This window comes from Echeneis naucrates, chromosome 11, assembly GCF_900963305.1.
Source record: "Echeneis naucrates chromosome 11, fEcheNa1.1, whole genome shotgun sequence".
NCBI classification, from domain to species: domain Eukaryota; kingdom Metazoa; phylum Chordata; class Actinopteri; order Carangiformes; family Echeneidae; genus Echeneis; species Echeneis naucrates.
The window spans coordinates 12,435,263-12,459,019 of record NC_042521.1 but is presented as its reverse complement, the minus strand read 5'-3'; the positions used below and the strand labels follow the sequence as shown (position 1 = coordinate 12,459,019).

Here is a 23,757-nt window from a genome sequence, read left to right as displayed (position 1 = left end):
ATGGGGTGCTATCTTGTATGTTATTGTGTTATTTTTTTCTTATTGTATCTGGATGCATTCATGCAAAATATAGAAAGAGATAACTCGATTGGCGAAGAATCACACAAGCCTCATAAGTGCATACATTTTACTTTATCCGTGTAGACCTTTTTTTCGCAACAGACGCAAAACAGTTATTTATAACATTTAGATCCATTGTATTTAATTTATTCAGCGGGTCAAGATCCACAATACCACCCGCTGCAGCAAGATAAATGCATCCTTTGAGCTTAATTATGCCTCTGTGTTCCCTACAGTGACATATCAAATGTCTGCTGTGCTAATGAACAATCAGTATGTCAGATTTGATGTCCCATGCTAAAACTAATACATTTGTCAGGATCTACACAAACAGATTTGTGGGAAACTAATTCATTATAAATGGTATTACATCACATGTGGTCTGGTTTTTGGATTCAGATCTGCTGCATTTATGGAGTCTGGGCATCTGTGTGGGTGTTGCTTAGATGTAATCAAGTCAAGGTTAACTGACTGTGTTGTTCTTATTTTTGTACTTTTGGCGACAGCGCTCATTAGTATTCATAGTTGCCAGTATTTCTGAGTCATGAAGCATAAGTGTCCCTGAAAATGTGTGGTGCCTCTGACGTATCTTCATAAACATGTATCCATCAAAACAACCTCAACACGTGTAGGCCTAATCCATCTCTTCCCCAGTCAGATGGTGGACTATAAGCACCAAGATGACAGCTCATAACCTGTCTACTTCTTCTTCAGGTTTCTGCCTCCAGTGTTTCCCACTTGGATTGCTTTTGTTGTGATTTGAGTGTGTGTGTGTGTTATCGACCGGCCTGCATTAACAGCAGAGCTGGAGAGAACCTGCTGGCTCATAGTGACACCTATTGGCGGACAGGAGTACACTGAAAGCAATGCCATTCTGCTATTTACTGGGAAGCCTTTTGTGTATGTACGTTTACAAACGCAGCTTGCCTTGTGCATGAAGTTGTGCACCTCATAACTCAAAAGACATCAACTTGACAAACATGCATTTTTAAACTGGGATTAAAGAATCTGTTTTAGCTTTTCATGCTGTAACTCTGCCTGTCACACAACAACAAAACCTCTATATAGCATCATAACTACAGCACGAAAGAAAAAGTCGGATTCAAATCAGTGGCTTCAAGTGTCAACTGATTTGAAAGTAGATGTCATTCAATTTCAACGCAGGTTGATTTGTTTGTGTTCTGCCACATGGTTAAAAACAATGACAGAAACTGGCATACTGTTCCAGTTGGGATGTATTGCGTAAACTAAACCTCATTGTCATGTAAATGTTTTTATCAGTAAATTCCTTCTTTTTTTTCCATTAAGTACTTGAAATTGGTTAATTCAATTTCATGTTTCATTCATCTCAAGGATCAGACACAGAATTAGACTTATATTGTCCATCGATCCATCTTCTTCAGTTTCTTTCCTGGGTCACAGGGTGCTGGAGCCAATCCCAGCTCACTCTGGGTGAGGGCAGGGTCACCCTGGACAGGTTAACAGTCCATCACAGGGCCAACACACAGAGACAGACAGAGACCAACAACCACTCACACTCAGACCTATGGACAATTTAGAGTCACCAGTTAACCCAAACACCTCTTTGGATGGTGGGAGAAAACCGGAGTATCCGGAGGGACCCCATGGAGGCATGGGGAGAATGTGCAACCATGCACAGAAAGGCCCCAGGCTGGGAATCAAACCCACAACCTTCTCATGCTAAGTGCCACCCCACTTTTATTGTATTAACATCTACTTTGGAGGTCTAAAAAGGTCTGTGCACCTTTCCCATTTTCTCTAAGCTTTCAATTGCTTTCCAAGTTATATATATGATAATATCACCTTATGGTACATTCAATTACCTATTAGGATTTGCCTTCTGATTTTCTTTTGCCATGACAGGCTTTGAACAGCAGAGGGGGCACATTGGATCGGGTCAGGTAATGGCTGGATTCATGATTACCAGCTGAGGTTATGAGTCATTCCTCTGTACCACGTCCTGAGGATTCCACGTGGTGCTGACTCACTCTCCACTGGGGAAAGGACATATAAGACAGCCTTTGACAATGAGCATACAATGTCTGAGGAAACAGTTCTTTATCACCTCCTGCAAGGTGAGAGCACTACAACTCAGTTTTAGAAGCAGGATAAAAATTATACATTATGAGGTCTTTTCCTTTTTTTAAACAATCCCTACAAAAATTATAATCAAGCATAAAAAAAAGCACCTGCTTGCATAGACTAATACGCTTTACAGGAGTGAAGTCATACCGCTTGTGTACTTAAGGAACTCCATTCTCAAACACTGCCCTTCCTCAACCCAAACTACGAAAGAACTAGCACCAGTCTACTAAGATTTGTAATAAATGATGCACAAAGAAGAAATGTATGCTTTTTATTTCAATTTATTTATCTTGTAAGAACCAATACGAACTGGGGATGTTTTCAAAATGGGTACAATGATAAAAAAACTGACCATTTTCATTCTTCACCACCTTGTCTATCAGATTGGATCTTTGTGTATAGATAAAATATGCATATTTAAGGTAAGTCCTATTGTATTCCCCTGAAGGAGAATGACTGAAAGCAGGAGAAGTACCTGTTGTAAAAGTTAATTTCTTTTTTTCCTGTTTAACGGTCCTGGATGAGTAGGTGTATGTGTGTATGTGTGAAGGATGCTCAGCAGGGTTCAGTGGGCTTATCTGAGGTGGACTGATTATTGCACTCCAACAAGGAAAAAAAAAAAAAAAAAAAAAAAAAAAAAAAAAAAAAAGACATGGCTCTTGAAGGCAAAAAATAACTACTATTGGATAACAAAGTGTCCTTGCCCCTGCCAAACCCATAGCTGTCACACATAGCATATCTTGTGAATAAATATTGCAGACATATTCTAACTCAGTGAGCTCCTAAACTGAAAGTGACTTGAAGCTAGTGAAGGGTAAAAAAAAAAAAAAAAAAAAAAAAAAAAAGTACTGCATTTTCAGGTGCACCTTAGTGTGCAAAAAAAAAAAAAACAAAAAACAATACCAAATGGGACAATTACATTGTGTTCAAAGTTTTAAAATGCTTTTAAAAGTTACATTACTCATGACTAATCATAATATCAATAATTATTGGAAATAAAAACAATTCAGAATATCATTTAACATTGCATCTCTTCATCACCACTGTTTGTGTAAAAGTAAAAATTCACAAAATGGAAAATGTTATCCCATGATTACAACTGGAGGGGGGGAAGAAAAAAAAAAAAAAAAAAAAAAAAAGAACACAGGATGGACTCAAGTTGAAAGAATTCTGGCCCGTGGTTGTACAGTATAACCGGGAGGCGAGCCTCTCTGTGTGCTTTGACCTTCCATTCATTGGTTCAGCTGGTGGATCCCCAGATCTGGATTCATTCATTCCATCACTCACTTGCTCTCTGATTAATTAACCATGACTCAGTGTTAACAAATCATCACAATAATTACTGATAGCACTCTCCATTTTTTTTTTTTAATCTTCCCTTGGTGGAAGATTCGCCTCTAGATGCGCAGAAGAAAGACGCACTGAAAAGCAGCCTACTGCACGCAGCAGTTATGGCCGTTGGTATCCTTGAACCTCAGACGCATTTTGGGTCTGTATTTCTCGAGGTAAAGAAGCTGTTTGGAGTTGAAGGCTCCACGTCTCTTCCTGTTTAGGGCAGAAGAAAAAAGAAAAGCAGGGAAATAAGACAACATTATCCACAGAAGAGTGGTCATTACTATAGTGACCAAAAGGAAGAGTTTGACTTGTTGGAAAATGCACTTGTTAATATGAGACCATCACTACCTTAATGCTTATCTACAGTTAGGGACAACTAGCGTGGTTAAATCCAAAAGTAGTTAATAAAATTAGGCAAAAATTAGGTTTCTGTCATTAATGGAAAAAAAAAATCATTTTTTGCTGGTTCTACACACATTTATGGACCAGATTATTTCTTGGTTTGGAGTAGCAACTTCCAGGAGCCTCTGCAAGAATTCACACTGCACATCTTGCAAGGTACACTTTTTCAAGTGGGACTACCAGACTCTTGAACAAAGCCAGAGACTCTAAACTTACATGTCCTGGAGTTACAGTTAACAGTTCCTGGTATTTTGCAGACAGACAATTAAATGTTTACCTCACAAACAATATTAAATACAGTTTGGCTAATAGCCATAAGGGACAGTTGCTTCTTCACACATACCCTGTTTGAAATTTAGCGTACTGTATCACCTACTTACTTACGGCAAAAAAAATTAAATACATTTTATTTATATATATATATATATATATATATATATATATATATATGAAAGCTTAAAGCTGATTGATTTTGAGGGTACTTACTGCCTTATAAACTGCACAGCATCTTCGTACTTCATCCCGCACTCAATAAGGGCTAAGGCCACCAAGACTGGAGCTCTAAGAGGTACAGAAATCCAGTGGACCAGTTCAAAGAGACAGTGAGAGAATCAAAGAAGGAGAAAAGGAGAGAAGAAATTAAATGCCATGGTTCACATAGCTCCATAGTAATATTTTAGAGGGGTGGAGGGTGAGGGGGTGCTTAAACCTGGGAAACAGGCCTGGGAAATCAACAGGGGTGCACAAGTTCACCGTTGCCCTGCTGGGACCTTGTGCTCAAACCCTGATCCTCACACACATAACTCTGATAAGTTACAGTAAGACAAGCTTCTCCTTTATCACCACAAGAGATAGAGTGAGAGTGAAAAAAAATAAATATAAAACCTTTGCGGACACTTCGTGGGTCAGTGCTTCAGGGAGCATTTCTTTGAGTGGCATTTCTCACACAAAATTAATGAAGGACATGAGGGGAAAAAAGGGAGAAAATATGGAGAAGGAAAATAGGGTAAAACAGTGTGAAGGGAAAGGTGAGAGATTTTTACAAGTACAAACAGCAGCAACAAACACAGAGTTGAAGAGTATATTGACTGGTGTAAGGCAGATCAGACTGTAAGCCAAAGGAAAACTGAGATGACTGCAGTAAACAGGATAGGGAAGAAGAGAAGATGAATTTAGAGAATGCCAGTCTAACCAATACTAGTGATTATACAACCTCCCAATGCCACAACAATGCTAAATGTTAGAAGCCATTGAGAACTGATTGGTTTATTTTGGGTCTGTGGTAAGAAAAGACATTTTCACAGTAGCTTGCTCATGTCATGTGCTTCTGCTTTTCACACTAATGTTGTTTATTTCACATAGCTCATTTGTATATTTGCTTTAACATTGGCCAGTGAATATCACTCATGCAACCTCATGACCAATGGACAGATCCCATGCAAATGAAATTGCTTTTCCTTTTCAAGCCTGTAGAGGCAACAGGAACATGCTAGAGGCACTGATGACTGACACAGTAACTTGACCCATTGATTTTCTACAGAGCAATAACAGGAGGAGGAAAAGAGATCAACAATTGAAGATAGGGAATTAATCACTTGTGTCCTTTTAAGATTAAATCTAAAATAGGAAATGCAGATTCAGCACAGGCTCCGCTGTGTGACCAGTGTTAAAGGAGCAAGTCTTAAAGGGGTGGTTAGAGGAAGCACCGCAAAAGAGAGTATGAGGAATTAGCTCAAATAGGCTGCAACACATTGATGAGAAGTTAAGAACCTGTGTTGCTGCCTTGGAAATTGTGTTTCTCACATGCCTGTAGGCATACATCTGCCACTGCATTAATGTGATCAAATGCTACATTTTGTGTCTCCAACTCTATTCTCTTATGACTCTGGACTGTTACTTGCAGGAGGTTTTAGCAACAGGAAAATACATAAATAATAAAATGACACACAAAGTCAGCTCTTTCTTCCAATTGTTTAACATCTGTAGACAAATTAATACAGCAAGCAACTGACCGGCCAAGCCCTGCCACACAGTGCACAGCGATGCAGCAGCCAGGCTCCTCTCGAAACTTGGTGTTGAGCAGCTTGAGCCAATCATCCACAATCTGGGTAGGAGGAGGGGCACCATCATCGAAGGGCCAGTCCTTGAGGAGGCAAGAGGAAAATATGTGAGGTACAAGGATAAAAGCAAAATAAAAAAGGCGGCCACAACTCTTACCAGGACTTGTATCCCCTCCTTCTCTACTGGAGCCTTATCATAGGTGGCATCACAAACTCTCACCAGTGTATTCACCTCAAACTTTTTCAGCTCCTGGAGGACATAAAGAGGAAAAGCTTTTCTTTCATCCTGAAAACAAAACAAGGCGAAAACATACAAACATATGGATGGGAGCATACCTCGGTGAACTTGTTAAGTGTGGCATTGGTGGGGTTGTGGGTGATGAGGAACCTCATGCACTCGTAGGCAATCTCGACTGCAGCAGGGCGGTTCATGTTGGCAAGACGGCTTAAAAAACAATTACAATACAATACTCATAAAACAAAAGCGACTTTTGGCTCAGAAGTCAGCAAAGACTGCTAGGAGATTTATGTATATAGGAAAGGGTAGAATAAATAAAAATGACAACACTTGGAGAAGGATGAGTCAAAGGGACAAGTGTTCAACTATGGGGTGATGAACATAGAGAAGGGTAACAAAAAGGAGAAACTAGTCCACAGTACTCCGAGATGTGAAAAAAAAAAGTAATACAAAACCAAAAATGTAAAAGAAAAAAAAAAAGAAAAAAAAAGAAAAAAGATGGTGAGACTATCCAGGAGTTATCCAATCAGTTTACCCCATTCAGGAGAGCTGTTTGTGATTGGCTGTTCAAGGAGAAAGTAGAAAGCAAATTTTTTTCGTAATGGTTGAGCTAGGGCAGGGCAGTCAGGCCAAGGACTACGCAATATCCCAGTGGGCCTTTGGAAGAGTCTGCAGTTCCCAGTGTGCTGTCAGTCAGGGGGGTTTCTGGGTAGCGTAGTCCCTCAGGGGGCGGCCGATTCACTTCTCCACAGAGGTGAGGTGCTGTGCCTGGCAAAATTCTCCACTCACACACGCCATATAGGTATGGCTCAAGTCAACACAGAAACCCTGTTTAAAAAAAAAAAAAAAAAGAGGAGAAAAAGCAGGCCAAGTAAGTGCATTTGTATTTGAAATGTCTCACACACACAGCTAGGCCTGAACTACTTTTTTAAAATCAAACAGGGACTTTCAAGATTTGCAAATCTGTAGTGCTATTTTAATAAAATAACCAGTGTCTCAAAAGGGACAGTTTAAGACAGTAATTTAATCACTTTAAATAGCAACTGCTTAATTGTAATTCATTAGCCTTAAAATTTTGTGTGCTAACACAACAAAAAATAAGAAATCCTAGCTTGAATGGTTGAAAGACCAACAGATGAGGAAGCCTTCATACATTAGCAGTGGGTGAAAGCTACTTGTCACTTTCAGTTTGAAACCTAGCAGGTCACATGATCTGCAGTATGCTCAAAGCTGTGGTTATGATGGGAGCAAACTGTTACATTTTAAATGTAAAAGTTTTAACTAGACCCCTCAACTGAAATCCAGCTTTTTGGATAAATAAAATGGTATGTCCAAATTTTAAATTTGAGATCATCATAGCAGCTTTCACTTCGCAGCCACACTACTATGAACTGACTAGCTCGGATTGCATCACTCTGTTCTTTTGCCACCTGTTACTAAAATGGAAACTAATAATATGCACAATGTGGAGAACACACATAAGCACAAAGTGTGTTTTACAGAGCAGGTAATGTCTGGTCTGTAGCCAGCCAGGAAGCAGTCCAACTCTACCAAGTCCTTGACAGTCTAAACTCAGCCACCACAAACTGGCTGGAACCGTCTCAGAGCAAAACAGGCAGGAGGTAGGCAAGAAAGAAGGGAAGGAGAGTAGCGGGAAAGTGGATGACGAGAGCTGGCTGTCACTACACTGACTACATACAGGACATAGTGGGAGGGAAATGGAGAGAAAGCACTTGGACTTTAGCACTGTGTCACAGGCAGTAGTCACAAGGTGAGGATTACAGGGTGGGCAAAGCTTCAAACAGCCCGAGTATTTCAGTCTCACGCTCCCCCTTTTCACCTCCTTGAGATGGACACAAGACTCTCTGTAGCTCCATTCCCATTTCACTCAATTTACTCAGGATATTTAACTTGTCTGTATGACAGTATATACTTCTTTCATTTTGCAAAGTAAACTTTCAAATCTACACATACTCTTTCCTTTTTCCTCATGATCCCACTCACAACTCCACTGTCAGTAAACCGCCAAAGATGCATCAGCCCACTCTCCTCTACATTTCTTTTCTCCCCTCCATCTTTTGACTTGGCCATAACTGCAATGGCTCTCAAACAGCCATGACTTTTTCTCTGTTATGTGTTGACTGAGATCTTTCATGGCGCCTTTAATTATCACCTCTGAGCAGTGCGGCATTTCAGCATGCACACAACTGAAGCTAGGACAGAGGGTAACAAACTTCCAAGGTTTGTTTCAATCAGCTTCCTCCAAAGATAAAAAGAGTGGACAAGGGTCGAGAGAGAAGTCAACATGAGCTTCTCTCCTGTGGACTGGGCAGTTGAAAGAAGACCAGACTGCTGAGACAGACTGAAACATGGAGGTAACGCTAAAGAACAAACATGCCAAGGTCACCACAATGACAGCTTATGCTAAAAGATGAAAAGCAACTGGATTATGCAGAGTTACCCATAGGCCCAAAGTGACTTCATACAGTCTGTTTTAAAGGCAACCAATAGTAGGGTTACAAAGAGGAAAAAAGCTCCAAAACACTACAGGCATGTGAACTGTAGCAAAGAAACTCTATTTTGGTCCTCCTCTCCTGTTTTGTTTAACATACTGCTGAAATTTGACAGAGACAGAGGGACAATGCATTGACTTATTCATCAACTGAGAGCAGGTAGATTTAGAAGTTGACAGACAGCTGAGAGATGAAAGGCCTCATGGTCTTGTGCAAGTAACACATCAATAGAGAAGTGACTAACTGTGGCCTGCCACACAATCTGACAGCCTTTCTTCACAGCACTGCTGGGAAAACATGTAAATGACTAAAATGTACAAACTTGTTCTGAAGTTACACACAAGTACAGGAAGGACTGAACACACATAGATGTGCACCAAATCAGTTTGTAGAAGCAAAAACCCAATTTAACCACACAGGAAACGAATGTATGAGGCAGTGTATACAAAAGTCTTGAACATGGAAGACTTAAACATAAATGGATGATGTTCCACCACTTTACAATCAAACCACAAAAGCTTTGTCGATTTTCCCTTCAAAACATCCATTTTGCCATTATCTAACCTTGAAGAGCAAACATTTCAATTCCACACTCACAGCAGCACAGGTGCAAAAACAAGATGCATCAGCACCTCAAACTGAAGTTAGGAATTTTTAAATAATAAAACCTTAAATAATCAAATTTTTTTTTTTTTTTTTATAATTTGACTTTTATTTCAATTACACCATCACCAATTTCAAGTCAAATGCAAGTAGAATCAAGGTACACAATCCTATCATACTGTAGTTGGCAGGGAAATGGCGGGTGCCATTAAAGTTATCTTACGTTGTTTTCACCCAGCTGTGGATATCGAAGAAGACATAGCTGTACTCCTGTTAAAATATAATTGGATTGCATCTGGCCTTTTGTACATGCGTACATGCACACACACACATATATACATACACACCAAACTGGGAGAAAGGTCATGTAAAGGGAGACGCCAATTCAGTTGCCCAGAGTAAGCTCCCTTGCTGCCTTTCTCCTCATCACATGTTCTAATGTTGGAGTATAGTTCCAACTGGAGGGTGGGATAAAGAGTAAGTGGGGAGGGGGACTGGCTGATCTGATAGGGAGAACTTCCTAAATCAGCTAGCCTCTCCCTGAAATCTCTTAAGAGTGACTAAGGAGAAAGAACAAAAGGGGAGAAAGAAAGCAAAAGACATAAGAAGTGTGAGAGAGCAGAAAGTACCGGTACTACCTGATAACGCCTGTGGCATATCAACTCAGAAAGGGTACATAAACGTAACCTGGTGATAAAGTAGCAAAAGAATGGGAAGTGGGACATGGGTATCCTACAACTGCTAACTCATCATTTTAGGATCACTCAGTGACCCTGTGTATAAAGACGTCAGGTTTAAGCAAAAGACTCCACTGTCAGTGGAAGTTGGAAAAAGCAGTTCCAGCTAATGTGATGGAGAGAAACTGAGCTGCTACAGTGGGAGTGCTAATTGAAAGCCTTTCACTGTGTTAAGGATTTCAATGTCATGGGACTTCATAATTGTAAAGTTGAGGCTGTGGGCAGCTGGTCTGGACCTCATAGCTGTCAGATGTCCAATCTCCAACACTCGCCTATCACCTGTAGTATAAACAGTACATATTGACATTATTTAGTGTAAATAGTAATAAGCTGGCTTGTACAAGACATTTGCCATAAAGTTGAGTCAGTTGTTCTAAAATTAAAAAGGAAAACACATTAGGTCAAATGTCTGGACATATACTGACTGGAAGGGCTCAGTGACAAAACATCAGAGCTTTATGCAAAATATGGAACGTATTAGTCCATCTACTTCCCTCTTGTGAAAGACCTTAGTGTTACATCTAACCATGTCTGGTGGTCTGAGGTTGCACTCGTGTCTTGCTGATGTTTTGTCTGAGGCCAGACTGGGCATGACCAGACTATACTGCCTTGAAGCAGCTGGAGGGCTAATTTGCTGTGTGGGAGCTGAATTCAGGAGCGGGGGGGCTGCCTTTCATCCATGACAGGATGGACAGTGAGAGAGGGCAGAGGGAGGAAGCCACTGTTCTCCATGGACTGAGAGCAGCATGTACTAAACGGGAGGGGGGGGGGGGGGGTTCTGATACACTCGTCAGATATACTATCAGATACCACCTGTTGCAAACTTCTCTTTTCAGGGTCTCATTTCGCCCATTTACAAACTCAAAAACAAAATATACAAAATACATACCTTTTTTTTTTTTTTTTAAACCAAATTTTTAACTCTCCAGGGACAGCTGACAGGGACAACACTGACAGCTGCATTTAAGCTTACAGAAAACATAAATTGTTGGGAACAGAAACAAGACCAAGTGTCACAGAAACAAGTCTTCATTCCTGTAGCCCTTGTGAATGCCAAATAAGAGATAACTGATAGGCTTTGAAATGTGGAGATGGTCAGGGTCAAAGGAACGGGAACGTAAAGAAACCTGGCAAGAGGGGGAAAAAAAAAAAAAAAAAACCTTGAATAGGACATAATGGATAAGCTAAATTTTAAAGGCAAAAAAGACACCAAGAATTATTGCAAGAGCTTGGTGTTGTCTATGTCTGAGGTAAAACACAGGCCCATCTGGTTTAGTGACGTCAACACTGTTGATAGGATGGATTTCATCTTGAATTGGTGCTGTTCTTGACCCAGGTCTGCACTCAAAGCAACAAGAGATGAAGGTACCTTTTATTCATTTCAAACAAGTGCTTGGATACAAAGGAAAAAAAAATAGTGGCTGGTTGAAAGAGATTAGTGACAGAAAAAATGGATGAGAGGCCAACGTAATAAGAAAAGCCCTGTTGACTGACAGACGCACACATACATACACACAAACTTCCAGGATTGCTTTTCAACTGGGAGTTTCTTAAGGACACCGTTTACATACACCAAGGTGCATTTAGTTAAGTATGAAAGTTGGTGTTGGCCACACAAATAGGCTCAGAGGGTGTCCACACACAAATATGAAGAAATGAAAGACAACCATCGCCTACAGCGAAAGCTAATTATGACAACTGATTTAAAGTATCACACTGCAGTCACCCATTCTACAGTGTCAGTGCAGCATGAATCCAAAAACCAAGACCACAATGCAATGAGTTTACTTTCACAGTATGAATCCATGCAGAAAGACCACACAACACATATGCATAAACATGCACTGTTGGATTGAAAAACAAGAAATTGGCCTGGTGGCAAAGTGCAGCTGCACTATGAATTGTCACACACCCACCACACAGTGGTTTTCATCTCTTTGCATGTCAGCCGGACAATGTAGCGGACATTTAAATTAAGTGTTTAAAGTTTTTAATTTTTACAAGTTTGATGTAGTTGGCATTCTCTGTTGCCATGAATGCTGTTGTTGTGGAATCAGTTCACAGGTTGCATACAAAAGCAAACCCTTGGCAACACTGATTAAATAATTTTTGTTTAAGTGGAAGCACTTGCTTCTTAGAGGTCAGAAAAGCTCTTCATGTCACATTTAAAGCCCTCAGTAGAAAATAGAATTAACAAAGCCAAATAAGTCCCGGCCTCAATATGTGATACTTGGCCCCTACCACTCCTCCACCCGCACACTGAGCACTGGCTCCCTGTGAGGCTGTTTGCTCAGTCCCCTCCTGTTCTGTCTCGACACCTATGACTGCAGTCCAGCCCACAATGGCAACATCATTGTCAAGTTTGTGTACGACACTACAAGTGCTTGGTTTTATCTCAGAGGGGGACGTGTCAGCCTACAGAGAGGAAGTCTGGAGGTTTACAGCCTGATGTTCAGTGACTAATCTGGCACTGAACATCACAAAACAAAAGATATTATTCTAGACTTCAGGAAGCACAAAACAGAACCTGCCCCTATTCAAATCAATACTGAGCTTATAGAGAGGGTCCGCATCTGTCAACAAGAAGGCCCAGCAGCAACTACATTGCCTGTGAATGCCCAGCAAGAACAATTTAGACACCAAACTGATGAGGACCACTTCTACCACTCAGCCATTGAGAGCCTACTGATGCACTGTATTACAGCATGGTATGGGAACTGCATCAAGGCAGACAGGAAGATGCTTCAGAGAGTCAGCAAAGCAGCACAGAGGATTGTTGGATGCTCCTGGTTTCCAATTGTTTGACCTGTATCCTTCAGGCAGGGGCTACAGGTGCATCAAGGCATATATAAAACAGACCTAAAATCAGTTTTTTTCCCCAGGACCATAACCTTCCACCTAAAAGTCTTACTTGCACCACACTTTTTCTAATGTACTGTGGAATTTTATTTTTTATAGTGTCCTATAGTGGCCATTTAATCATCTGGACTGTTTTATTTATCTATTGTGTGTGTGCGCGCGCTATGAATGAATGAATCTTGTTTTACGCACCAGATGGGGTAGTGCTCCTAATCTCGTTGTAACATGTTTTACAATGACAATAAAGCTTTCTGATTCAGATTCCTGGGACGTAGTCCAAGAATGAAGGGGCTTGTCTAATCGGGGTACCGTGACAGGTCAGCACCATATTCTGCAAACAGTACACACATAAAGGAAGTAGTGTAGTCGGCCGTCCCTCATCATCAGTCATACTTGAAAACACAAACAGACAAACAGGAAAGCAAATATATACACAAAACAAACCCACAATAAGCTACACTAGTTAAGCTTCCACTGCTTTATCTGATCCTCACAAGTTTATCTAGTGTAATGAGCAAGATACCAAAATCCCAAGGCATGCCTGGACAAGACAGCATTGAGCGATGAACAAGTCTTACATGCAAAACTGAACTCCAGCAGCGATTTGGACTGCTGCTGCGCCTCCCATGAGCTACACTCTCCTGGGATTTGCAAACATTAACAAGAGGCTTAAAACGATACTTGAAGTTGGGAGATTCTGTGTGGCCTTGTGCTTTGTTAACTGCATTATGATATTGCAGCTGGCTACGGGTTTCGAAGAATATAGTAATGAATCAGGCAAGAACTGGTACATATTCACTCAAAACTTCACTGAGAACTGTATCTTTACATCACCTTCCAAGCAGTTAGGGGAATGCAGGTAGTTGTGGTGGAGTTTGGTTATAGTCATGTGAAAAATGGAGCTACTACCAGCACCATGACCAAACCTTTGATCAATGTTGTAACACATTCCTTTTACTTCCACTCTACTTCAAGTGCAAAAATGATAATTTCATCAAAGATCCTGGTGAGCTTGGTAGTTAAATGTTTTTAGATGTCAGAAAGTGCTAGTATGCCTAGTGCTAATATGCGCTTTAGGTGATTGTGTAGAGTGGCAATAATAACTATTTCTATGCTTAAAAAAACAAAAAACAAAAAAATATTGTGGTTTCTGTTCACTCCAGGACTATTTCCAGGTAATGTGGAAATGTTCTGCATTTTCAAAGGCAGTTTAAGTGCCATTGCACACATGTGGATGGGATACAAACCTACATCAAAGAATACAATCAAAAATAATACACTACCTGTCCAGGTCATCTAATCAGAGCCTTATAATTGGGACATGAGTCACAACTGGTCATGTCTGTGTTTACCTGTGTCAAGGTAAGACTGACACAGACAGGCTGAGTCACGCTTGTGGTTGTCTCTGTTTAAAAATCTTAATAAAAAAAAAAAAAAAAAAAAAAAAAAAAGGTTTTTTTTTCAGAGTTATAACCGCAGACCCCTGAGTTAGATAGACTACCCATTGTGGTTAGTACTGCTTTGAGATAGACTCAAAAGAAAACCTCTGGACAAGACATCTCCAATGTAGAACAGATACAAGCACTTTCAGTCCAAGGTTCAAATATGTTGACAGAGCCACAGACATTTACCAGTGTGCTTTGAAAATATATTTGAAACTCTAGAAGCCAAAGGTTTTTGACCTGGACAGAGTTGTACATAAGTCCATCAAGATCTTGCAATGCTGAAATATAAAATATACACTGAAATGGCAATAGATAGATTATACATAAAAATTACAAGTAAGTGTAAAAGGAAGGTCTTTTGCACTTGCTTGTAAAACATTCCTCTTGTTATAGCATATTTGTGGGTGGACTGTGCTGAATCCAAGAAATAAGTTGGGGATACAGAAAGACCCTCTATAAATGCAACTGTATAACCCAACAGATGCACAAAAATCCTAGGGACAGCTGACAAGTTAGATTTCTTCCCGCCAAGGCAGATTTCTTTGAAGGGTTTATAAGTTTATTACAGTGCCCCACCTAGTCTCATTCACGTGTTTCAAATCTGTTTAGAACAATCGTGAAAGTCTATGGAGTTAGAACAGAGTTAGAAGATAAAAAGATCAGATGATCACTGTAATGACAAATGTCTTACAGGAAAGCTGAGATGAGTGTTATAATAAGAACATAGTTGTGGTTCAAAATGATCAGTGTCCAATTTCAATTTGGGTTTTCTGCTCTGACTGTACTTGTAGAGGAAGTAAGAAGCTAATTTCAGTTAAAAAGAGCAAACATTCAAATTAAAGCCATGTAGTTAAAAATAAAAATTGTCATGTGGATGACTATAAATGAAGAGATGAGAGTAACCTGGCAGAAAAAAATTGCTTTTAAGCTCAAAATATCATTTTGGTTTATGGTTTACTGTAAGTTTAACAGTGAGACTGTTTCCTGAAGACAGACTTCTCCACCAGCAACAGTCCATCAGCTTTCACTCAAAATATTAAAACAGTGCACAGTGATGTTTTTCCCTCTGGAAACCATGTTCTCAGATACTCTAATATAGACACAGCCTTGCAGAAAACAAACTAACCAGACCTTAGCCACAACTTTCATAATTAGTTATAGCTGATTTTTTTTTTATTCCAGTACAAGTAAAAGCTAGATAAAAAGAATCATAATCCTCCCCATCTCCAAAAATTAAGATTCGAGACTGATATATCCTGCAACCTAAAGTTTCCGTAAAGAACACAAAAGGTCACATCATTTTATGAGAGGGATGATATTTCTTTTGACCAGTTTCACATATTCTAATTATACTTCAGCACTTTTGACATTCAATGGCCTACAAACGGTTTTGCAATGTTTCCTTCCAGGCCTTAAAATTGCCATTAGCATGTTTCATTGCTCTCAGTCGCTTGTCAGAAGTGAGCATGCAAAAAATCACATCTACACAACAGATGATGCGAATGCTGATGCGTCGTCATCTCATTTTTGGATCTTCTTGACCAGATCAATTTCTCATAATGCAATGCCTCCTTTGTGGTAGTGCAGTGTGTAATGTTGTTGTTAGTGTATGTCCACCATTTTAGTGCTTCAACTTTAGCTTTGCCAAGCCTATATTCAATGGGCCAGTAGACAAATCATAATTTACAATTTACGATAGTTGCAACTAATTTCTGAGCAGCTTAAGGAAAGCAAGGTAGTTGGAATAGAATATCGCAAGTTGAGAATGCTAATATGTATTTATTTAGATTGCCCATCTCTGTGGTGTTGACATACTGATTAATGGACATCCTCATTCTATTACCTATTCAGTACAACGGGTTACCTCTTTGTGCTCCCAGAGGACATGAGCTAATCTCCCTGTTGAGTACTTGTTGTTCTGGCCCCTTGTGTCCATGTAAACCAGGCTGGAGAAGGAAGGTGCAAGAATATGCAACTCCCCCTATTTCCACAAACAACTGAACACCCACTACACATGCATCGCACATGGCAAAGCCCGCTTATCACACTGCTTCGGAGCCTCTGACTGAGCACAGATAAACAGTGTGACGATCAAAGGCCTTCGATAGTGCTTAGTGGAAGGGTGGGGGGTGGGACAAGGACTGATCTGTCTCTGGAAAGGAGTGAAAGAGACCAGGGCTCAATACCTTAGAAATGGAAATGAAAAGGGGGAAAAAAATACCCAAACAAAGGCTTTTTCTTTCCTCACTACGGCCTAATTGCACTTTCAACCACACTATTTAAACCACACTTTGCACTTTAAACATCAGCACCTGAAAAAAATTAAATCATATTTGAAAGTGAAACAAAGTCAGACACAGCACTGACATTTGACTGTAATTTGAATATGGATTGACCATAAGAACCCATGAAAGCTGAGTCTCTTCTGACAATGGGAGTCAAAAGGGGTTAGATAAAGGTCCTGCTTCCACACAAACTGGTGTTTGCCCAAAATGTCTCAACACAGGCTAAACAAAACATCAAAATTGAATAATTAAAATATTAAAACTCCAGATGACAAATGGTGGCTAGGAAATTGCCATTAGAAAAAAATAAATGCATCTGTTTGGGAAGTTTGGGAATATATCTAATAAGTAATAAGTTTATCTAATAAGTTTATTATTTCATGCTGTACCTATACAGTTCAACTAGAAGGAAACAACTTGTTTACATTGCAAATTAAACATTAAAAAAAGAGCAAAGGCTACCTAGTTGAACCCTATGCAATTGAAAGTTTAACCTGTTTGAACTCAGGCTATTTGAATATTTTCATAATCTTTCTACAGAACATGAACTGGCTGTGGAAACTGGGACTGTGGTCATGATATTATAATTTATATCAAATTTACGTCAAGGCAAGAGGCAGATATTTTTCACCAGCCTTCGGGAGCCTGAATGGCCATCAGCATTTTAACCAATGTCTTTTAATGTCCTATGAAAATGCATGTCTATTTTAATGAATATCAAGATTGTAATGTTAATAGACTTTCGATTCCAGTGCATGTGTCAGTAAACTTTTGTGTTTTTAGCTGGAATATGGGTTGAGGGACTATATTTGGCCTTCTATGAGCTCCTTGGATAAGTGACAATCTCAGGCCAAAATCCTCAAATCGGCTCCATGACACCATCTCATAACCCAGAGAGACACATGGATCATGGCAGAGATTGGCACCTCTATTAACTCAATGCTATTTCACAAGAATTAATCAGGTTGAGCCAATATCTGCCCATATACAGAGGCAATTGCAGAAATACAATGTGTTCCTCTCAAATCCCAAATACTTCCAGTTATTTCCGTTCCGGTAAACAATTTACAGACATTGAGGTAAAAATACTTCTATATAGACATGAGTAGTATTTTGCTTATTAAGATTCATAGACCCTATCAAATCAGGTACTTGTATGAAGGTGGGTGCGGCTCGTGGGTTCAGTTATTTAAATGTCAGCAACATCCAGTATAATCAAGACACAAACACAACATGAAGGAAAAAATGTAAGTCTAAGGAAAAAAAAAAAAAATCTCTGTAAGAGACTGACAGTCAACAAGAGACTGAAGAATGTCTGCTCACATTTTTGCCGAGAGGTGCAGAGTCCCACTGCGACATCTATTCTTCTGACATTTACAAACTAACATGGCCTTCTGACAGCAGCATCAGGGGATGCCTGTTGCCATATCAACAATTCTCTCAGTGGCAGCAACAAGTGCTCCTGTAGGGAATTTTGCTGTTCCTTGTGAAGACAGAGAAAAGCAACAGTGCTCTCTTTAAACATTCACAGAAAAAGGTTGGAGGTGCTGTATGAGGGGCTGAATTGAAGAGGGTCAGGGTTTGGACTGGATGGCTGCAAATATACACTGATCTAGGAACTTTTTAACCTATGAAATCCAACCTCCTTACCAGAAGCATGAAGAACACTGATCTCAGATTAGCCCCTGGAAGCAAATCCATCTTTTTCAGATTATGGCCACAAAGAACACATTACTTTGAGGCAATGTTGTGAGAGGTAGTCACATTTCATGCGTTTAATAAGCCGCTTAATGAAATGAAGGGGGGGGGGAATAAATAAATAATCAAGCTTCATGGACAACACAGAGCAAAAGAAAAACACAGCAAGCTTATTTATGTGAAACAACCCAGTATTTTCTAGACTATAGTTGCTTGAAAACTAGAACACTTTCTGGAGCAGCTACATACACCTGCAAACAACAGTTCTAATAACAATAACATCACTAGACTCTATAGTATGTTTTGGCAGCTAACTGCACTGCTGGCAGCTGTTGCTAGACAAGGTAGCAGAAAACACTAATAACAAAGCAAGCTCCTGTTCGTACCTGTTGCTATAGTTTCAGTAGCCAGCCTTGCAGTAGCATCTAGAAAAGACGTCAATCTGTCAGACACTGCCAGTGCTACAGAGCTTGTGCCTCTGGTTTATCCCAGCACTGTGGCAACAACAGTAAACGAACACCGTGTCGACCAAGACATAATTCATTAACCCATGCACAACACAAGAAACACACAAGGTGCCCATGGTGACTAATGCATAATTATATATGGGTTTTCATTTGATGGCTGGAAATAAGAAAAAGAGTGTGGGCATCTAATCCTAGCTTTCTACTTTGGGCTGATTTCAAAACAACAAAATTGCTTTGGAGCCAGGGATCTTAGCAAGCTAATACATAGTAAAACCAAAACTTGTATTCTACTCTCACCACAGCCAGGTATCCGGGAGCATAACTAGATTTTAACTTGACTGAATCTGTTAAGCCAGTCACTGTGGAGCAGACCTCTCCAACCCTACCTTTCAACACTCACAGCCATCCTGTGGTTAGATGGGCTGAATGCCAGCAGGCGACAACATAGGTGTTCTTCTCCCCCAGTAACCCTCCTTGGTAAATTGGCATCGAGTTACTGGACACTGGGCTCACCTTTCACAGTTACAGTAACCAAGGCTGAGAACTTCCTCACTTGTCAAACTGCCTTTTTTTTCTTGAAGCCTGGAGACAGAGGAACCACCCTTTTGTTGGTGTAAAATGTCATGTCGCTATCCAGCTATATTTATAGCTGCTTTCACACTTTGACTCAAGGCATATTTAGATGTTGCAGATGCGATCAGACAGATTTTTAGGAAGAGTCTTGACGGCTTTGTAGCCCAGGGGTTTGTAGCCCTAACAACATACAATACATACATAAAATATAATTTGTTATATACAAATATTTTTGTTTTGTTTTTTTTTTAAACATGTTCATGCTAATAAAGTAGTACTAGCAGTTTTGCATTTTACAAAAATAAATCCTACTCAAAGTGACTGAGCAGAAGGTAATGGCAGTTTGACTTGAGGTGCAGTATCTCATGAATGAGAGCCTCCCACTGAATAAGGCCTAGCTTAAGCTGCGGGCTGTGCTCTAACTGGACAGAGTATCGCTATTCTTTTCCTCGATTGGGCTGTGCATCATGTGTCAATTAACTATAACATAAGCAGGTCACTTGTACAAGTGACCTACATTCACAATAAAATGTAAATAGAGCATTAAGAGTGGACGCAGCCTTCCGAGATGCGGCGCCAGGGGATTCAAAAGCAAATCTATGTCACTGATGTTTGTATTAGTCAAGGTAGCACAATTATGAGATTTGCATAAAAACACCACTAGAATATGAACAAATATCTCTACGGCAACTTTTATTATCTATTGTTATATCATCAGTTTGTTTTGACAACTAATTGTATTAGCACATCTCATCCCCAATGCTCTGAGTGAGCGAATTAGGTCACCTTGCAGTGACTCATAAGCAGGAATGTGTAATTAGCTAACCTGTTACACCAGTTAATCATTGACTCATACGTCCATGTTAGCAGGTGTGTTCAACGCTCTTCTTTTGTGTTAGCTGGTCACTAGAATTTACTCCTAGAGTGGAGGCTGAAACCATTGGAAGGTCATAAATTGAAAACTGAGAGGCATGGGAATGTGCTGCGGCCTTTAGTGTCACAGCTGCTCTAGTCAACTTCCTCCCCAAGTGCATTTCCTCATTTCACTTCAGCCCACATGGCTAAATGGTTGGGTGCTTTGTGTTTTCGGAAACCAGGCAAGGTTAAATAATATACCCACTTAACTTCGCTGTTAGCTATATTTCCACATGGAGGCATATCGAAATCAAACCGGCTGGTTAACAATAAAGACAGCAGTTTGTCAATACAAACAAAAACATAAAACAAAACGGGAACCCAATACAACACAACAAAACAATCAGTAGACAGGAAATATCTGGTTATCAACCACTTTGCGTTGTTGTTAAAATGTTAGCCTGGCATAGGGCCTCATATAAATGGGTCAACCGTGCTGCGGGTCAAGATTTGTCACAAAGGGCGGAAGGCAGATTACTCAGTCGCCATCTACCTTTAGCCAAGCTTTTCTCAGCTACTGACGCCAGGCGAGACCACACCGCCTCACACCAAAATAAGCCGAAAACCTCGGGAAAAAAAGTCAACAAGCACTGGATGGATTTTAACCCCCCCCCCCTCCTCCTCCCACATAAAGCCACTGTCGTGAACGTTAGCCAGCGTATCCGGTAAAAGGTTAACCCAAGTACTTGCTAATGTCCAAGACAAATGCTGCGTTTGCTGACAGATCCGGGGCTCATTGTACAGTTGAGGGGAACGTCAGCTCTTATTCGATGAATTTGCGGTCGACGTTCAGCTTGGATAAAAATACGGGTTTATACAACACCAGATGTACCGTGTCTCAAAGCTGCACTACAAGCTAATGGAGACACATAACTTTGTGTTCGCAACGATTTTTTTTTTTTTTTTTTTGCCTGTGCCTCTTCTCCTTCTAGGAAATAGCCTTAGCCCTGATAGCAAGCTAGGCTAACAGAATTAGCTTGCTGGCTGGCTAGCTCAGCTCCGTACTTTGCATTTATTTCCCAGCAACATTTTAGCAACCGGCCCGGGCGTCAACACTGGCTAAAGTACAGTCAGCTCGCAAGCGGGTGGCTGATACCAATTAACAACGAGGATCGACTTTAATAAACGTTGACATCATTTTTTTTTTTTACAACAGTCTACCGTCCAAGCTTTGCTCGGCGAAGCGAGCCACGTTAACGTGGCTACACGCTGCTCCATCTACTCCCACAGACAATAATGTAATTTCCTTTAGCTACAGCGTTATGCTTATCATCACACATCCAGCGATGTGTAAGGCAACTTTTATTCGGGTTCCGGTGGGTCTGTGCTGCTGCTACTGTGTATAATCAATACAAGAAACAAGTTCCAACACGTCAATGTAGAGTTAGCCGGGTTATTAGCTACTTACAAATAGCAAGCTGAACATTGAAATCCCGTGACTACCCCGAAGAAAGTGGAGGGAGAGCAGAAAGCGCTGTCAGGTCGCCTTTTTGTTCCTCTTCAATGTGGCAGCTTGAGTTCTCGTCGGAGGTCGGGACTGTTGTTGAGGAGGAGCCTCCTCAGTTTGAAGACACCTTCACGTGCCGTCGGAAATGGGCCTTATACGGTGACCCAAGTCGACGGCAGATTGGAAACTGTTGGGTTTAATGCGGGTCATTTTTTTTTTAAATGCGATTCACAATAATATTGAGTTTTCAAAACGTGTAGTTGGTCATTTGCAGTTTTGACAACTCGCACACAGCCCGATGCGTGCTCGCATGATCACGGGCAAGGCATATCGAGTAAATACGTATACACGGTAAACATTCTCCAGGCGATTCCGACTACATTGTTTTCCCCACACTTGTGTATGAGGTTTTGGACACACGCTGTTCACATTTTCTCCGCAGAACTCCACGTAAGCGCGTTAAATCGTAATTTCAAAAGGTTCGGGAAAATATTCGAGCTTCCGGGAATCACTTGAATGCATCATGGAGGGTCTGGCGTCAGTACGACGTAAGAAGAATCCGGGTGCGTGATGACAGCTCACCATGGTGACGACAGTTCCAGAAAAGGTCTTATAATACATCCATGAAATAAGCGTACAAAATTATCTCTGTGCTCAGAGGATGTTTTATAGCAAACACCTTTTTGATTTAAATTGCTCATCCTACCAAATTTAAAGTAACTCCAATAACCAAATGAGGCAGGCCTGTTATAAATGTGTGACACCAGGGTGGGTTCACAATACTTCTTTTCGTTAAAAGTGTATTGATAAGAATAAAACATCTTAGAGTTGGCCTCTGTTAAGAAAGCATAACACAGCCACAAGATGATATAAACAGTAATACTGTGGATACACTCAAGAGTATTTTACTGGGAATGCCTGATTTATCCAATAAACACATTGTAGGAGCAATGCAATGCATAAGATCCGGCATATATACATCTTCAGTCAATTTTTAAGATACCAGGATAGATGAAAAAATGTGATCTCAGTGAATGTGACTGTGGTATGATTGCCAGTGCCAGGCAGACTGGTTTAACTATTTCTAAATCTGCTGGTCTCCTGAGACTTCACATACAGCTGTCTCCAGAGTTTAGTAAAAATGCCTCAGAAAAATAATGCTTTGTTCATGAGATAAGCCAGAAATAAGCAGTTAAACTGGTTGGAGCTGACAGTCACTTAAATCAAAATGCATATGCCTAACTTCATAACCGCAGATAACCACAATGGGTTCCACTCGTGTTAGCCAAGAACAGAAATTCGAGGCTGCATTGCACCCAAACTCACTAAAAGTGGACAATTAAAGACTGGGAAAAATCAGAAAGTCAGTATTTAGTGTTGAAAGCACGAGTCCATTGACTAAAACTTCCTCAAGTCAAAAATTCAGAATAGTAGCTGTTGCATAATGCTATGAACATGTTCTTTTGGTGTTTTTTGGGGGCCTTTACGTAATTAATAAATAAATCCCACAGAGGTGACATGAACCTGCAGCTTCCAAAGTTGCAGAAATGATGTGATGCAATCAGGTCAACATGGAGCAGAATCTCAAAGTAATGTTTTCAAAAACTTTGTGAAGTCCATGTCATGAAGAATGGCAGATTAGAGAGCCCAGGATGGCCTCACCTACTGTTAACACTGTGTTCCTTATAAATCTTGGTAAGTCTATGCTTTCATTTTAAGCCAATTCATGTGACATCATCATAGGAAATGTTCAGGCATGACGTTTTAGGGGACTCATTGACACTTTTTCTACCCAAGCGATCCAAACAACAGCTCTAAGCTTACCAGCTGGTCTGACGTACCTTTCAGACAAAGACTTGGTCTACCTATTATTATACATCTCCCCCTAGTGTTCATGATTTTATTTGCGTCAGATCTCAACACCAAATGTGCCACGCAGATATTGCTAGTTATGAAAATGAACGAATTCTTACTGCTGCTCTGTAGCTCAGTCAGTCCTATCATATTGAAACTT

General features: G+C 40.3%; 1 protein-coding gene across 1 annotated transcript; it reads right to left on the bottom strand.

Moving 5' to 3' along the window:
• Window positions 1-3,051: 3,051 nt before the first annotated feature.
• Window positions 3,052-21,823, bottom strand: ptp4a2b (protein tyrosine phosphatase 4A2b). The gene is made up of 7 exons (XM_029513521.1): window positions 21,705-21,823; window positions 6,737-7,029; window positions 6,300-6,408; window positions 6,121-6,213; window positions 5,916-6,046; window positions 4,390-4,464; window positions 3,052-3,711 (listed from the first exon to the last, which is right to left on the bottom strand). The coding sequence occupies exons 2-7, from the start codon at window positions 6,739-6,741 to the stop codon at window positions 3,600-3,602; spliced, it is 525 nt and encodes a 174-aa protein (XP_029369381.1). The 5' UTR covers window positions 6,742-7,029; window positions 21,705-21,823; the 3' UTR covers window positions 3,052-3,599.
• Between the last annotated feature and the right edge of the window lie 1,934 nt (window positions 21,824-23,757).

Coding starts and splice junctions, on each gene's coding strand:
- ptp4a2b (XM_029513521.1), bottom strand. Junction 6,214..6,299: donor CACTTAACAAGTTCACCGAG/GTATGCTCCCAT, acceptor TATGTCCTCCAG/GAGCTGAAAAAGTTTGAGGT. Junction 3,712..4,389: donor GCTGTGCAGTTTATAAGGCA/GTAAGTACCCTC, acceptor TGCCCTAAACAG/GAAGAGACGTGGAGCCTTCA.